The following is a 16,293-nucleotide window of genomic DNA, read 5'->3' as shown; positions in this document are numbered from 1 at the left end:
CCCCCTACACGTCTCCTGGTCTGTCTCCTGGTGTCTCCTCCACGCTCTTTTTCACCATGGTGTGCACGGATGTGCCATCCTGGATGAGCTGCACTACCTGAGCATCTTCTTTGGGCTGCAGATACCGCTTCATGCTCCCACTAGTGGGAGCTGGAAAAATGCAAAGTAAGCAAAAATCCTCCAGAGAGGATGAGGAGAGGGAGACGGTCTGCAGCCTCCACCTGCAGAACCATTCCTTTATAGGGATGTCTTGCTGATTGGCTCTCCTCTCCACCTGTTGTCTGTCCCATTCAAACACCAGCAGGTGAGACTGATTCACCATCAGAGCTGCTTCCTACCTGGACAGGTGGATATCCTGGAGGTGTGACTGACTCTGGGTTACACTGTGATGATTCTGTTCCCTGTATTTTTCTGAGCAGTGTAAATTTATCGAAGGAGTGTTTATAGTGCAGACTACACTCTATTGTGAATCCATGAATCGCTGACCTACTCTATATTTAATAAAATTATGATACCATTGCTTCATAATGTAACGTCAGCATTTAGCTCAACTATCAGCTCTACCAGAGCAGGACGTGCTGTTTATACCAGGCATATTCAATCAGAGGCCCGGGGGCCACATGTGGTCCAGAGCCAACCTTCAAGTGGCCCAGCCTGTGGTCATGCCAAAGATGCAGACAGCAAATGTTTCCCAAGTTTTCACAAATTCCCACAGTATTACAGACCCTGAATGCAACACTCTGTAGGTAGAAATGCTGACAGAAGTAGCCCCAAGATACCGAGTATAAAACATGTCCTTTCCAACTGTAGCTACAGCTGTGCAGTTAGTTTTTATGCACTTCAAGATATGTGGCCACAATTATTATATTAAGTGAAAATACATTTCTACTACCTCAGGTTATGTTCAAGTACAGCTCTGTTGTTGTGTTTCAGTCATTTAACAACCTTAAAAGGGAGACTATGAATAAAAAGTGCATATTTTTCATCAAACTGATCTGTATTGGTGTGAAATGTGACATTTTCAGCTGCTTACTCTCTGTTGAATGTGTCTGGCCTTGTTACATTTCTTGATTTTAAAATCTGGCCCTGTTGAATCTGTGACTGAACAGCCCTGTTTTATACAGAACTCTGTAATAAAAGTGAGTCCATCCATCTAATGTAGACAGAAGAGAGAAACACACACTCCTGATGGGAAAGAACAGCGTTAGTGAAACGAGTAGGGATGCACGATAATGGATTTTTGCCGATATCTGAAACGGCTATATTTTCAGATTCATTTTTGCTGATACTGACATTTACATATGCTTTTGGGAGAAGAAATTTCACTCCTTTTGGACACACTTTAAGGGTTAAGGTGGCGTTTTAGTACTCGAGAACGGTCTTGGTCTTGTCTCGGACTCGAGAGCATTTTAACTCGGAAACGGTGGGAAAACATCGACTGATCCGGGTTAATTAACGATAGTTTGACTTAAAACAGCTGCTGTTGGCTCACTGATTCTTCTGCCTCCTTGGAAATCTTTTTGATGGTCTTATGTGTCAGACACCTGCAGAAACTCAGACATCAGTCCGTCTTATTTCTAGTCAGAAACACCTCTGAACTCTTACTTTAGGCCTCATTCACCTGACTAATCTAGAGAAACATCTCATTTTCACATATTTAACCCATTAAAGCCTGAAAAACAAATTATAGACAGAAAACTCTCAGGTTTTGGAACTGAAATGTTTATTTCACTTTCTACTGAAATCCCCCAAAAATCCAAATTTCTATAAAATATATCATTTATATCTTTTATGTCTCATTTGATACGTCAGGTGTTTTTGGTAACTGATAATCCACATGAGGGCATTTTTATTATTTATCAGATTGTATTCAGAAGATTTTTTAGTAAGTTATTGATCATATTGATTAGATAGAGGGATCATAAAGGTAAGTATCAAATATGGCACAACAGGCTTTAAGGGGTTAAAATAATTCCAGACTTGTCAGGGGTTTTTAAATACACACAAGGATTTATTTTTATATAGTCCAACAAATTTGTTCAGATTTGAGGCTTTTGAATGTTGTGCTTTGAAAGAGTTGCAGACTCCTCGTTTATATCTGTCACATTTATTTAAAAGAAAACTTAGATGAAAGAGAAAATGCTCTTTTACTGTTCGACCTTGTCATGGCTTTTAAAAACAGATTTTTATGGTCTCAGTCTTGACTTGGTCTTGACCCTCAAAAGTCTTGGTCTTGGATAGTGTGGTCTTGAGTACAGCACCCTGAGGATGATCAAGGAAACAAACTAGTCCCTAAAAACACTTGAAAGTTTAAAGAATGAGGTTAAATAAAGAAGACCTCAGCTGACACAGGTCTCCAATAATGTATGAGGATATATGGACAAAATTTAGAGTCAGTGTTGGCTGAAATAGGTAAAATATGGATGGAAATATCAGCAGAAATGTTGATATCCGATTCCGATATCAGAGCGATAATACGGTGCATCCCTAGTAAAAAAGGTAAACGTTCAGATGGCTTTGACTGAGCTGTTTTTAAAGAGAAATGAGACATTCAGGAGCAGCAGTGGAACGGTTTCACACCTCTGTGGCTGCAGGGAAACGCTGAGTTAGAGCACCATAGGTTAAACTAAAGGGGACAAATACTATCAATGTAATAAAAACATGACATTATGAATTCAAGCCTTAAAAGCACTGGCATAAAAGCTGACAGTCGTTCTCCTTCACCATCCACGCTGACTGAGGAGACGCTGAGATCATTTCTACAGTTTGTTTCTTTATTGAGAGAAGTGAAACCCAGACACAAACACTTGTCTTACATGTTTGCATATATTCCTACTATTATGTCCTTCTGCACCAAGAGCTTTGGCAACTTCATCTGTAAACTGGAAATTAAAAATTTAACGTAGCACAAAGAGGGAGGGGGGAGAGACAGAACTGAGGAGTAGACGTAGTTTCTGCCAGTCCTGATTAAACGGAGGGAAAGCAGGAAAACGGGGTAAAATCAGTTGATGTTGCACTTTTTAATCACAACTTTTCATGCCTGATCCACTCTGCTAGCCACTACTGACATTCCTCAGAGAGCGCCTCTGTAATCTCTTCCTTATATTAACTCTTTAAGTGTACATCATCTCGGCCATGTGTGACATCTTCTTGGGGATGTAGAGATAATACTCCATGTAGCCAGAAAGGTCCTCTATCGTGATGTCGTCCACGTAGGCGCGTGCCTGCTCTGAACACGAGCGGGGGGAGCCCGATGGAGAGGCTGTGGCGGCGTTAGTGTTGGTGCTGAGAGTTCTGGTGGCGTCGGCGTGGCTCGGCATGCCCCTCTCGCACTCAGAGATGACGTTTCTGAGCCCAGTGAAGGAGTACACCTCCACGCCGGCCCAGCCCTGCTGATTGGACTGACAATGGCACTGGGATTGGGCCACCTGAGCGCCCCCGTCCTGAGAACTGGAGCTTTTCTTCCGGGAGCAGGAGCAGGAAACGATGGCGCCGTTATCAGAGTTGCTGTGGAGCTCTGATAATGCTCTGAAGTCAGCAGCTTCTGTTGGTCTGGGTATCGTTGCAGACTCTGCTCCATCACAGGCACTTTTCTCCACGCCGTTCTCTTCGCTCAACTCCACAGAGCTCCCTCTGTCCTGACTTGATGATGTCACGACAGTGGCGGTGACCTCCTGTGTCTCAAAACCAGCACAGGATCCAAAGGGGGCAATGTGACCTGAAGGAGAGAGCTCATTTCGGGCGGGGACAGAGACTGAGGATGCCGCTGCTCCGTCTGCTGCAGATCGAGACTCTGTCGGATCGGGGACAGCCAGGCGCTGGTGTTTCAGGCAGCCACCAGGGGGCGACAGCGTGGAGGACGCTGTGTTGCTGCAGTAGGTGAACTTAGGAGGCTGCAGGATCGGGGACTTAGACCGCCGACGGCGCTGAGTTCTGGACGCTCCTCGAGAGGATTTCCTCATACAGCTGAGGACGGAGAGAGAGAGGGGACAAAATAATAAACATTAAAACTTTCTATTCTGATCAGACATCCACAACATGACTAAAACTTACTCTGGGATAACTACGTGCTGTGGCACACATGAAAGAGCGCCCTGCAGGCTGATGTGAGCGTCTGTTCTCACATACTTAACCAAAAGGCATGGCCTCATTTATGTCTGTCCAGCCCCGCTCAGACTGATGGGGACTGTAGATTTCCTACGGGGCTTTTCCATTACATAGCGCGGCTCGGCCTGACTTGGTAGACTCGGCACAGCGGCCCAGCGCAGCAGGGGATTTGCTTTTCCACCATAATCAAGCTACCTGTTTGGGGGCGGGTCTAGAGCTGATGACACAGTGTTTTGAGACCTCCTCAGTCTCATCTACAGTCTGATCGGAGTGATTTTACATCGTTTTAAAGCAAAAATTTAACTTAACTCCTTTTCCTATGGACTCTCTCTCTCTCCACGATCACTACAAAAACAATAATTCATGCTCGTCATCAAGAAGAGGGAGTTTTAGAAGTTAAAGACCAGTCTTCTGATGACTGGTTTATGGGTTTCTAGGATGGCAGAATATGAACAGGATCATGTTTTTGGACTAGGCATTAAGAACGGCATGCCTTTACTAGCAGCAGAACAAATGAATGTTTTTGTCTATAAGAAGGGGACAAGATCAAACTTTTGTTTTAGCAGGTAAAGAATAAGTTGTAATCATGGATGTGTGCTGGTTTGTCCTGATTTCACTCATCAGTGTGAGAATTCTAGCCGTGCACAGCTATCAGACCTCAGGATGAGCTCATAAATCTGGAGTTTTGGTCGTTGTCAGAAACGTTTCAGTGTCACAGTGAATGCTGACATTAGACCACCACTGTAACAGTCTGAGCAGAGGCAGGGTTAAAAAGGAACAACCCCCCATAAATAAAAATGTATCATCAAAGGGTGGGACACCAGAAGCAGAAGGGGTAAATCCCCCTGGCAAACCACTCTAACCTCGGTGCGGCTAGCTCACTTTGGCCCTGCTACAGAGCAGGACCGTTCTGGCACGGTAAAACCGGCGATGGGAGAATAAATCAGCACGGCTAGGTTTAGCCAAGACATTGTGTAAAAGCTAACCCTAACTTCCATTGGGCATGGAGGTCGTGTAAAGCACCGTGCCATTTTCCTCCTATTCAGCCACGAATTTAGAGTCGCGTAACTCACTCTGCAGTCGGATCAGGCGTCATTAGTTGTGCTGGGTACAGGAGGTTATGATGGCCGACCACGGCCTGACTACGACCGTACAACCTGCTCCCTGGTCGTGAGGATTTGTGACATGTTTGATATTTTGGTCGTATGACTCCAGACACTTCACAGTGAGAGCAGAAACACGAGCAGAATAAAAAACTTTGGGGAATTTTTCCTTGGTAAACAGTCAGACAGCGTCCTAAATTACCATGACAACGGCTAGAATGACTTTCTGATGCATCCCGCGATCATCAAGGAAATAAACAAGCAGGAAATATTCTAACCTGCGGACCTGCAGCTAACACGGATGGTGACGATGTTTGTGTGTGTGATAGAGAGAGAGAGAATGACTGGAGACACTTCACCCTGAGTGTGTGAGACTTTTTAAAAAGGAAACTGTGGGTTTCTGTCACAGCCTGTCCAGACTTCAGTCGTACAGTCGTACAGTATGAGTCTTCTACCACAACTGTCGTATGGACAGCTTGAAATCGCACAGTGTTCACCCGGCTCGATGCACTTGCCTTAAGTGACCACCATGCATTCGTTTACATCGTTTTCTTAAGATACAGAAATATGAAGCACGTGGCGGTTTCTTAAACATTACAGATTCTAATGAGGAAAGCGGGATTAATTTTATTTATAACACAGCAACAAAGAACACAGGTGAGCAGCACTCTGAAAATAAGTTTATCAGCGCTGCCGGTAGTAAAAACACTGACTATGCCCCTTAAAACTCCAAGGACAAGAAAACTTAACGTTCATCAAGGAGACTAAAACGTCAGAGCTGGATTTCTCCTCTGTGTGTTTAAGGTACATCAGTGTTAGCATCAGTGTATTTCAGATCAATTAAAGTATTGATTATCAATTAGTGTTAAGAGTTTTACATTTTTATTAACTTTACACTTTGGCTGATTAAACTAGTCCAAAGAGAATAAACGCCTTGACTGAAAGTAAATTAAAACATGAGGACTTTTAACTTGAGGTTTAAAGACTTAAATGTGGCCTAAACCTACTGAACATTTCAACCTGAAGATTAAAACAGCTGCCAAAATTAACACTGTTCAACAGTTTCTTCCAGACAAATACTAAAACAAAGAGCAGAGGTTAGCCCCTCACAGATATCAGAGGAGGCGGAGGGATCTTTGACCTTGACCTACCCGTGCCAGTTGTCCTTTGGGCAGCTCAGTTTGGGCTTTGCTCCGCCTGATTCTAGACAAGCTCGGGACGCTGCTCTGGGAGTTAACGCCTCCGAAACGCTCACAGCTCCAGGTAAACTGAGAAAGAAGACACAAACATGTTAACTTTATGACCTTCATCAACAGCCATCATCACAAAACTCAGCATCTTTACACGTGAAGACAGAAACCAGCATCTTCCTTTCAGGCCCAAATATGACTCTCAGGGTGCTTTCAGACCCAGACCAGTGGTCCTGAATCAAGGGGCTTTCCTTTTTGGTCCAGTTTGTCAGGAAAAGTAGGAACATGACGGTCAGAACAAAAAAAGTGAGCTGAGACAGCTCAGAAGAGAAGGTCTCTGCTCACTGACGATTAAAACCTGGAGCAGTTTGTTTTCAGTAGCAATGAAACTGAGAAAGTTACCAGAACAAACCACAGGCTGATTCATCCAGACTCCAGGAGCTAGCAGTGAAAGCAGCAGCAGGAATACAGCTAGGATAAAGTCATTACAACTAGAGCTGATGTGGGAAAATCATCTCATTGTGATTTAATATGGATTTTTTTAAGTTCCTCTTCTAGTGTATTTCTCAATAAAGAAGCGATAAATCCCTCTTTATTATCTCATTGAGTGCCAGCCCTTTCATAAAATGGGAAGTGGCTTGTGCCAGCATTTTTGGCCATTTTGAGTCATCTTTCAAGACCCACAGAATATTTTGTACTATGATTCTAAAAACACCAAATAGCTCAAATGAAAGAAGAAACTCTCTATTTCATCATGGAAAAAAAAGTTTGTTTGTAGCTTGTTCTGTTCTTGATTTATCTTAAGTTGAATAGAGGCTAGTTTCACCAAAAAGACCACTTTTTACTAGAAAGCTGAGAAAAATGCATTTTAGTGAAAGAGAGTCTGTCAAGCAGAACAGTGATTTGAATGTTATAATTTTGCCTTCAATGACATAAAAGACATCTGAAAATTGTATCACAAATGGGATTTTATTGTAAAATAAATAACAATGCTTCCAGTCACTGTCATTCACACTCTGGAACTAGACAGCCTCCGTGGGACCCCCCTACACGCCCACGTCCTCTCCTGCTTGTTGCTGTATGCATCCAGCTGGCGAGAGGCTGCCTTTATTTCTCCGACACACGGGGGAGACCTCGCGGCATTCTTTAGCCTCTTGGCTGGCCGAGGCAGATCAATAAAAGCGCCGATCCCTGGATTCGCTGTCATTAAGTTCAGTATCGGTTTCAGTGAGTCAGCGATTTCTCAGGCAAAAGTTTAAAGTTTCTTCCAGCGTCTAGTTTAGAACGTTTAGCTTAGATTACCTCCGTAACGATCGCTCTGCTCTTTGACCCCAGGGTCTCCACCTCTGACGTTTGATCTACCGTCACTTCCGACTGTAGTGTTCCGACTACGTATCCCAGAACCCCCAAAATTACTCACAGGGAGCGTGAGAGCGCCCCCTTGTGCAAGCCGCCAAAAAAACACTTTGACGTATAAATACGTCTATGGCACTCGAGTTATTAAAAAAAAAAGAATTGGTAGATTCATCTAAATTTGAACACTTAAAAACTAACTGTAATTATTTTGACGTAAATATGACAGAAGGGAATGATGACTGTATGTCTTTCTTAATTTCAACAAGACAAACCTACAAAAAAAAAAACAAGGAGAATAGATTTTTTTACCAAATTATTTTAGAAAAAAGACGCTTTAAAGACCCTGTAAAGTGAAATCCAAAGTTTTTGTCTTAACACTCTAGAAATGTTGGAATCTGGTTGCTGTAAACATGTGAAAACTCTGAGATCTACATGAGACTGAATTCAGGATTTAGGCCATTTCATCTCTTTCCTGGCTTGGTTTCATGTAGGCGGGGCCAATATGTGGGCTCACGATGTCATGAGCCAACAGTAGAGAATGGCCCCGCCCCTCTAACATTACAATATTGTGGAAGGAAGCAGTCACCTGGAGCAGGGACTTCTGGTTCATTTTGTGCAAAGGAATTCAGTCTTGTACTCTTGAACCGTTCTATAATGCTCATGTTTCATTACAAAGTTCTAGTTCTGCATGTTTTCTTTATTGGTTCATGTTTTTAGGGGAAAATATTTTTCCAAGAACGACACCATGAGTGAGGGGGTTAATGCTGCAGACTACCCGCGTCCTGAGTGGGCGTGGTTTCAGCTCATTCAACAGACACGCCCACACCATCCTGGAGCAGATTTTACTGCCTCATTTTTCATGTTTTGAAGCTTAATTTTATAAACTTGGAGATGCTTTATGTGACTGAAATTTGACCTGGGGGTTCATAACACAGTGATCTATCATACAACAAACCTAAATACAGATTTATTTTTACTTTGCAGGGTCTTTAATGGCTGCATGATGAGTAGAGCATCATAGAGACACATTCTGTCTTTAAAAATGCATTAAACTGGTATTTTTGAACACATTTCTGCAGTTTGAAAACTGCCGTTGAGCATATTGCAATTTAATCTTAATTTTGATTAAATGCCCATCCCTAATTAAAAGTAATGATAATATGAGGAAGGAAGGAATAATAATAATGTACTATCTAACAGGGTTTTTGCACCACGTTCTCTGACACTAACTGGCATAAAGATATCAACAGGTTAATATTCCTCAGCGTCTGGTCTCAGGACTCTCCCCGATCTGGTCCAACAACTGGCTGAGTTCCTAGAATGTGATCCTGCTGGTGGAACAAAGGGAATCAGAAACAAAATAAAATAAAAAAATAGGAGTCAGAAATAGCTTTCACCTCTCAGCGTCAACTCTCAGCTTCTTGAACGCCGTCTGCAGAGTTTCCTCCTCACAGTCCTTCCCTCCTGCCTCCATGGTGGGAGGAGGCTGCTCTGACCAGCCACCCAGCTGACAAACACAAGAAGAATTCATCGTCAGGAAGGCGGGTCAAATGTTTTTAAGCCCTGCTTTTATACATAAACCAGGGGTGTCACACTCAGTCACAGCAGGGGCCGGATTCTGAATTTGGGTCTAACCTGACGGCCTAACAGGGTCCACATTTAACCACTGACTGTCAACCTATGACTTGACCAACAGATTAAATTGTTAAAATATCTTTAATAATTTCTGTGTTTCACTGATATATGTGAGTATACACTATGAAAAGTTCCCAGTTTTACGAACAAAAACTGTTAGACCGTTCTACTCGGTATCATCACTGACTTCACCTTCTACACAAAATAACTGAGTAAGCGGGGAGGAAGTGAGCGAGTGAAGTCATTCTCCAACAGTTCTGATTCAAACGGTGCAGTTTTTACAGGAACAGCTACTCTCAGTCTGACCAGACTTAGGACTACAACAAGACTGCAAAGTACTTTTAAACAATATTATATTTTTACACACACAGCAGTTACAGAATCAACAGCTAAGCACACTGTAAGGCCGACCAGCTGGAGGTTGTTAGAAAAATAGACTGTTTTAAATTAAAGATCCAAAACAGCTATTTAAGCTCTATTTTTCTGAGTTGTTGAAAACATTTTAAGTTTCAGGTATTCAGTACTCAGTCATTGTAATTATTTTTTGTCCCAGAATGCCTTTGGGCGTTAGACACATTTACACTATGAGTGAGGACGCTAACTCAGGGAGATCAGTTCTGCCTGTAGGGGGCAGGCAGGACACACAGTGAATGGAAAACTGAAGATGATGAAAGAGAACTTCATCATTTAAAGTGCACTTTTCACTAATTGTCGTTTGGAGCCACATAGGTCAGACTGTATTAGGAGGCCGTAATATTCGAGATTAAATACAATACAATACAAGAACTTTATTTATCCCCGAAGGGAAATTCAACAAGTACTCAAGATTCAATTATCATTCATTCATATATGTACAGTGCTTAACAAAAGTATTAGACCAGCTGTCATCTCTGTCTCAGAGACCATCCAGCATCATGAAGTGCTTTAATGCGGACTCTTTCATTTTCAGTCAGCTCTCCACGTTTTACCATTTTGAACAGGAATGAGGAATTTCAAACTTAATTCATCCAAATTTGAGCCGGCTCACTGGGCTTCTCTGCAAAGTCAGGAATGAATCAAGCATAACATTCAACCACTAAAACTCATTTTTCTGTTCAGGAATGACAGTAAATAACTATAATTTGACATATTAATCAGAAATATTAATGTGCTTTACTATTTTTACAGTTTTTTTGTAAATCAGTAAATTTGAAAATTGTGTATTAACCATTGCAGAAACATCAAAAATGATGTTGGTAATTAAATGTGTTAAGCACTGTATGTATATATATATATATATATATATATATATATATACAGACCCTTTCCAAAAAAAATAGAATATCATGGAAAAGTTGTTTAAGTTCCACAGTTCCATTCAAAAAGTTAACCTTTCATAGATTATAGATTCAGGGCCCACAATTTCAACGATTTCAAGTATTTATTTGTTTATTTTTACATAATTTGGGCTTCCAGCTCATAAAACCCACGAAAACAGGATTTCAAAAAATTAGAATACTGTGAAGAAATCAGCCCAAATTTTGCAGGGCATGAATGTTTTAAACTGAGTGTCACACACTAATCATCTACTAAACTCAAAGCACCTGCACAGGTTTCCCCAGGTGTCATTAAATCGCTTCAGTTTGGTTCAATTGTCTCAGTTCGGTTCAATATGGGGAAGACTGCAGACATGACAACTGGCCAGAAGACCATCATTGATACCCTCCATAGGATGGGTAAGCCACAAAAGTTCATAGCTAAGGAGGCTGGCTGTTCACAGAGTGCTGTGTCCAAGCATATCAATGGAAAGTCTAGTGAAAGGGCAAAATGTGGCAGGAGAAGATGCACCAGCAAAAGAGATGACCGTGGGCTTCAGCGGATTATCAAACAGAGAAGATTCAAGAATTTGGCAGAGATCCAGAAAGAGTGGAATGAGGCGGGAGTCACAGCTTCAAAAACCACCACATTCAGACGCATCCGGGAGATGGGCTACAACTGTTGAGTTCCCTGGGTCAAGCCACTTCTGAACCTGAGCCAACGTAGGAAGCGTCTCAACTGGGCCAAGGAGAAGAAGGACTGGACTGTTGGCCAGTGGTCCAAGGTCCTCTTTTCCGATGAAAGTAAAGTGTGCCTTTCATACGGGAATCAAGGTCCAAGGGTTTGGAGGAAGACAGGTGAGGAACAGAAGCCGAGCAGCTTGAGGTCCAGTTTGAAATATCCACAGTCAGTCATGATTGGGGGTGCAATGTCCAGTGCAGGTGTTGGTAAACTCTGCTTTCTTAAATCCAAGGTCACCGCAACGGTCTACCAGAATGTTTTAGAGGACTTCATGATTCCTTCTGCTGAGGATCTGTATGGAGATGCTGATTTCATCTTCCAGCAGGACCTGGCCCCTGCCCATCCCGCCAGAAGCACCAAAACCTGGTTTGATGCCCATGCCATCACAGTGCTTGACTGGCCAGCCAACTCGCCGGCCCTAAACCCCATTGAGAATCTATGGGGTATTCTCAAGAGGAAAATGAGGGGCACCAGACCCAACAACAAAGAAGAGCTGACAGCAAGCGTCAAGGAAATCTGGGCTTTCATAACTCCCAGGCAATGCCTCAATGCCACGTCGCATGGAGGCAGTGATTAAGGCAAAGGGATTCCCAACCAAGTACTGAAGATTGACATATCGTTTTGAAAGTACCATATTTTGATTGATTTGATGTGATCCTAATTTCTTTCTTTTTTTTCTGCAAAAACTGAGAAGTAAACGGTGATTTCTTCACAGTATTCTAATTTTTTGAAATCCTGTTTTCGTGGGTTTTATGAGCTTGAAGCCCAAATGGAACTTAAACAACTTTTCCGTGATATTCTAATTTTTTGGAAAGGGTCTGTATATATATATATATATATATATATATATACAGTGCTTAACACATTTATTAGAGCACCCTAACCCTAACCACAGTCAGGTTTCTGCCACAGCTGCCCTAAATTAACAGCATTGGTAATTACCAAAATCATGTTTGATGTTTCTGCAATGGTTAATACACCAATATGTAGAAGCTCTTTAACCCAAATGATATTTTTAATGCTAAAATAGAATTATTATTGTTATCCATGAATTTTACAATTTACTGATTTACAAAAAAACCCTGAAAAAATAGTAAAGAACATTAATATTTCTGATTAATATGTCAAATTATAGTTATTTACTCTCTCTCTCTCTCTCTGTCTATATATATATACACATATATACATATATATATATATATATATACATACACATGCACACTCACACACATACATATGTAATGCATTGGCCAACAGGATGGTGCAGAAGAAATACAGAAAAATGAGAGAAATGTTGTTTTTTCTGGTCACTAACTTCCAAATTTGTCTTAGAAATTTAATGAAAAAGATCGTGATAAATCTAGATCGTCATCTGGCCATGAAAAGATCGTGATATTATTTTTTCCCCATATATCCCACCCCTACTTGCCATTTTCCTTTTCTGAGCTAATATCTGCTGATACCAATATAATGCTGATAATACTGTGCTTCCCTTCTTGTAAAAACTTAGAACTGTAAATTATCTACCGTGCATTTTCCTGATCACACAGAGGTAACATCTTACAACAGGGACGCTGCCACTGTTGGTGTAATTTAGAAATCAGTCCCTCCATTTTTGAGATAGAGTCAAAGTAGTTTAAAACTTTGGACCCTTATCATTGTCATGAACCATTAACAGGGATGGACTCATTTTAAACACCATAAAAAAGCATCTTTATATGAAATCTGTGCCCAGTTTCACATAAAAAGAAGCCTGAACATTCATGTTTGCTTTAAACTCTTCACACATTTCTACCTGAGTGTCTGGAGCCACTCTAATTATCCATCAACATTAGCTTAGAGCTACAACAGACTGTCAACAGTGGATTTCATAAACACTCCCACCCTGCTGGCTGATGCTACTCACTTTAGCAGCTAAGCTAACAGGCTAGCTTCTTACGAAACGCTGATTTAAAGCGATTCTAGTGGAGTTAGAATCACCTGATAGAGACTTAGAAAGGCGATACTCACGGTTGATGATATCCTGGTCGTAGTAAAGAGAGAGATACTCGGTGCATAAAGGGTGTTTCCACGCAGCACACCCGTGGATGTTGACTAGCCAGCGAAGCTAGGTGGCTAACTCAAGCTAAGGATGCTAACAGGCTAGCTTAGACTAGCTCCGTGTAGTGTCTCCGCAAAAGCACGACCTGTGTTTCTACTGGCAGGCTAGACATGGATAGGCAGACCCTCCACTAGTTAACTGACTCCTTATTGACAGAATTAAACGCTAACATAGAAAAGCAGACGTTAATGCTGGTAAACACCGACTCTCCTCTGCTCCTTGTTTACAGTCGAACAGTCGCAGTGACTCTGCAACAACGCGTAGCCCCGATTACGTCACCGCCTAAAAAAAAACCTCCCTCTGACGTCACTGCGCTGTTTTTACTGTTTACTGCACGTGAGAAAACCTAAAAAGCTCACCTTTGTAAGAAGAATGACAGACTGTGTGGACTCTCCTCTGTGTTACAGCAGCATTAGCATTAGCCGCAGTGTCTCAGCAGTCTGTTAGCCGAGGACAGCGGGCTGGAGGAGACCACAACATGACGTCAGTGTTATATAACAGCAGCCCAGACAGCAGAGAGCAGCAGAACAAGGCTTGGCACAGAAAATCACATCCATATGAGAACCTCCAACTGCTCAGAACAACAGCAACCATCTTTAATACTTCACTTTTGTTTAAAACTACACACTTCCCATTATTTTAGTGACCAACATGAGTACTGACGCACCAAATATTAATAAAACCTTCAGATCTTTGGTCCTTATATCAACCAAAACATGCCAACATATGGAAGCCCTGAGTGGTCAAAAAACATGTGATATTGTAAAGCACCTACTTGCTGTCTGCAACAGCCAGGACCAGAGGCATCATGTGTTTAGGTCAAGGGTCATCAAGAACATCTGCACAAGGCCCAGATTTAGTACCAACATGAACTCTGGGGGCCAGAGTTTCACATAAACGAAAATTAAATCAATATTTTGGTCTGATAGAAATATATTTGTAGTTGTATTTGTATTTTCTTTCTAAATGCAGGAATTTTCTGTCATTACCAGTGAGATCTATGCCTGTTATCTATGAAGCAGAAGGAGCCGGGCTGCAGAAAAACCCACAGAATGGGTCTGTAGTACTAGTATTAACTCGTTTTGACACTTTTAACCCCTTTAAGATAGTTTTTGCCCTTTGTTGCCTTTATAACCCGTTTTTGTTGCAAGATTTGAACCCCTTTGAACCACTTTTCCTGCATGTTTTATCTCCTTTGTACCACTTTTGTTCCATTTTTGCCATATTTGAACCCCTTTTCATTGTATTTTTTCAACCTTTTTTGCAACATTAAAACTAATTTTTGCCACTTTTACATATTTTTGACCCTTTTTGCCTGTTTCACCCAATTTTTGCCATTCTTTAACCCATTTAAACCGTTTTCCCGCATGTTTTATCTCCTTTGTGCCACTCTTTTATCCATTTTTGCAACTTCTATTACATTTTGCCCCTTTTTTCCCACTTTACCATTTTTTGACACATTTTGACCTCTTTTCACAACTTATTCTACCATTTTTTGTCCCTTTGTGCCACTCCACAACACATTTTGCCATTTATCACCCATTTTTGCTACTCTCTAACCCCTTTTCACCACTTTATCTGGTCATTTTTGCAGCACTTCTGCCAACTTTAACCCTTTTTTAAAACATCTAATAATTATGACAGTAAATTTTGGTAAAAACAGATCAAATGTTGTCATTCTAAAACTATGTCAATATTACCACAGCAGACAGTTAAAGCCAAACAATACCCTTAAAAGAACAACATCTTCCTTCCCTCCTTTTTCTGAATTTTATGATCTTTTAGGGGCCGGACAGGAAGCTTTGGGGGGCCTGATATGGCCCCCGGGCCGCCAGTTGATGATCAGTGGTTTGGGTTGTCCCTCTGCATGTACCTACAACCGACCTACTAAAGTACACTCTAGCTCAAGAACAGTTGAGGGACTCTCTTCAAATCTTGAATGTCATCTCTGACACAGGCATGATCTGATCAGAATTTGGAGGTCAAAGGTCAAGGTCACATGGCTTCATATTCATCCACATACTCCACAGCTCTCTACAAGGGTTGGAAACGTACTTTTCCACCGACCTGCTGTATGACTAGTGGGTTCAAAAATCTATCGGCCACTCACTTCTTTTCTCAACTAGCCACTTTAGCTTAGCATGTGTCATTAGTATAGAGTAATAGTCGAAGCGTATGTTATTCAAGGTGTACGCTTTTAGCTAAAATGAATGTTTCAGCTTTAGTGGCGATACGTTTGTTATTTTGAGGCTGTTTAGAGTTTCCATTAACCTTGTTAAGCAGATGGATGCGCCTGTTTCCATGTTTCCTTCCGTCTGAATCGTTTGGGCCCGGTTAGAAAGTCACAGGACCAATCAGCAACGAGGGGCGGTACTTTCAGGCGCAGCAGAGTAGTGACGTAAGCAAGCAAGCAGCAACAAGAGGCCGGTGCAGTTATGGAGGACGAGATTAGCGTGGCTGCTGCTAAAGAGCCAGTTTATCAGAACTTGACCACATTTCTTTGTTAAAAGAAGAACAAAGAACAGCAGTGAGCTGTTTTCAAAAACCACAAAAGTCATGATCTGACATGTCTACAGTCGCCGTGGTTACCATTATGCCTCAGTAGCTGCGCATGCGCACCTCAGTCGCAGATACGTGAGATGAGACAGAACGATCATCCAATCACACTCTGAGGTGTTTTTCAAAGGCTCCGCCCTTTCCCAAAGTCTTAGTGTAGTGAACAGTGCAGTTTTTATTTATGTTCCAATTTCAGACAAAAACGGGC

The 16,293-nt window shown here is 41.7% G+C and overlaps 1 protein-coding gene across 2 annotated transcripts; it reads right to left on the bottom strand.

The window, feature by feature from the left end:
- Nucleotides 1–2,116: 2,116 nt before the first annotated feature.
- On the bottom strand, nt 2,117–14,023 carry oser1 (oxidative stress responsive serine-rich 1). Of its 2 annotated transcripts, none has more exons than XM_041783569.1 (4): nt 13,889–14,023; nt 9,154–9,263; nt 6,362–6,478; nt 2,117–3,966 (listed from the first exon to the last, which is right to left on the bottom strand). In XM_041783569.1, exons 2-4 carry the CDS (start codon nt 9,228–9,230, stop codon nt 3,114–3,116), a joined length of 1,047 nt encoding a protein of 348 aa, XP_041639503.1. In that variant the 5' UTR covers nt 9,231–9,263; nt 13,889–14,023; the 3' UTR covers nt 2,117–3,113. The 2 variants fall into 2 exon arrangements, with proteins under 2 accessions (XP_041639503.1, XP_041639502.1); XM_041783568.1 differs by lacking the exon at nt 13,889–14,023 and adding an exon at nt 13,439–13,803 and having other exon boundaries at nt 2,125–3,966.
- Between the last annotated feature and the right edge of the window lie 2,270 nt (nt 14,024–16,293).

This window comes from Cheilinus undulatus, linkage group 3 (assembly GCF_018320785.1).
Source record: "Cheilinus undulatus linkage group 3, ASM1832078v1, whole genome shotgun sequence".
Classification (NCBI taxonomy): Eukaryota; Metazoa; Chordata; class Actinopteri; order Labriformes; family Labridae; genus Cheilinus; species Cheilinus undulatus.
This window is presented reverse-complemented; position numbering and strand designations above follow the sequence as displayed.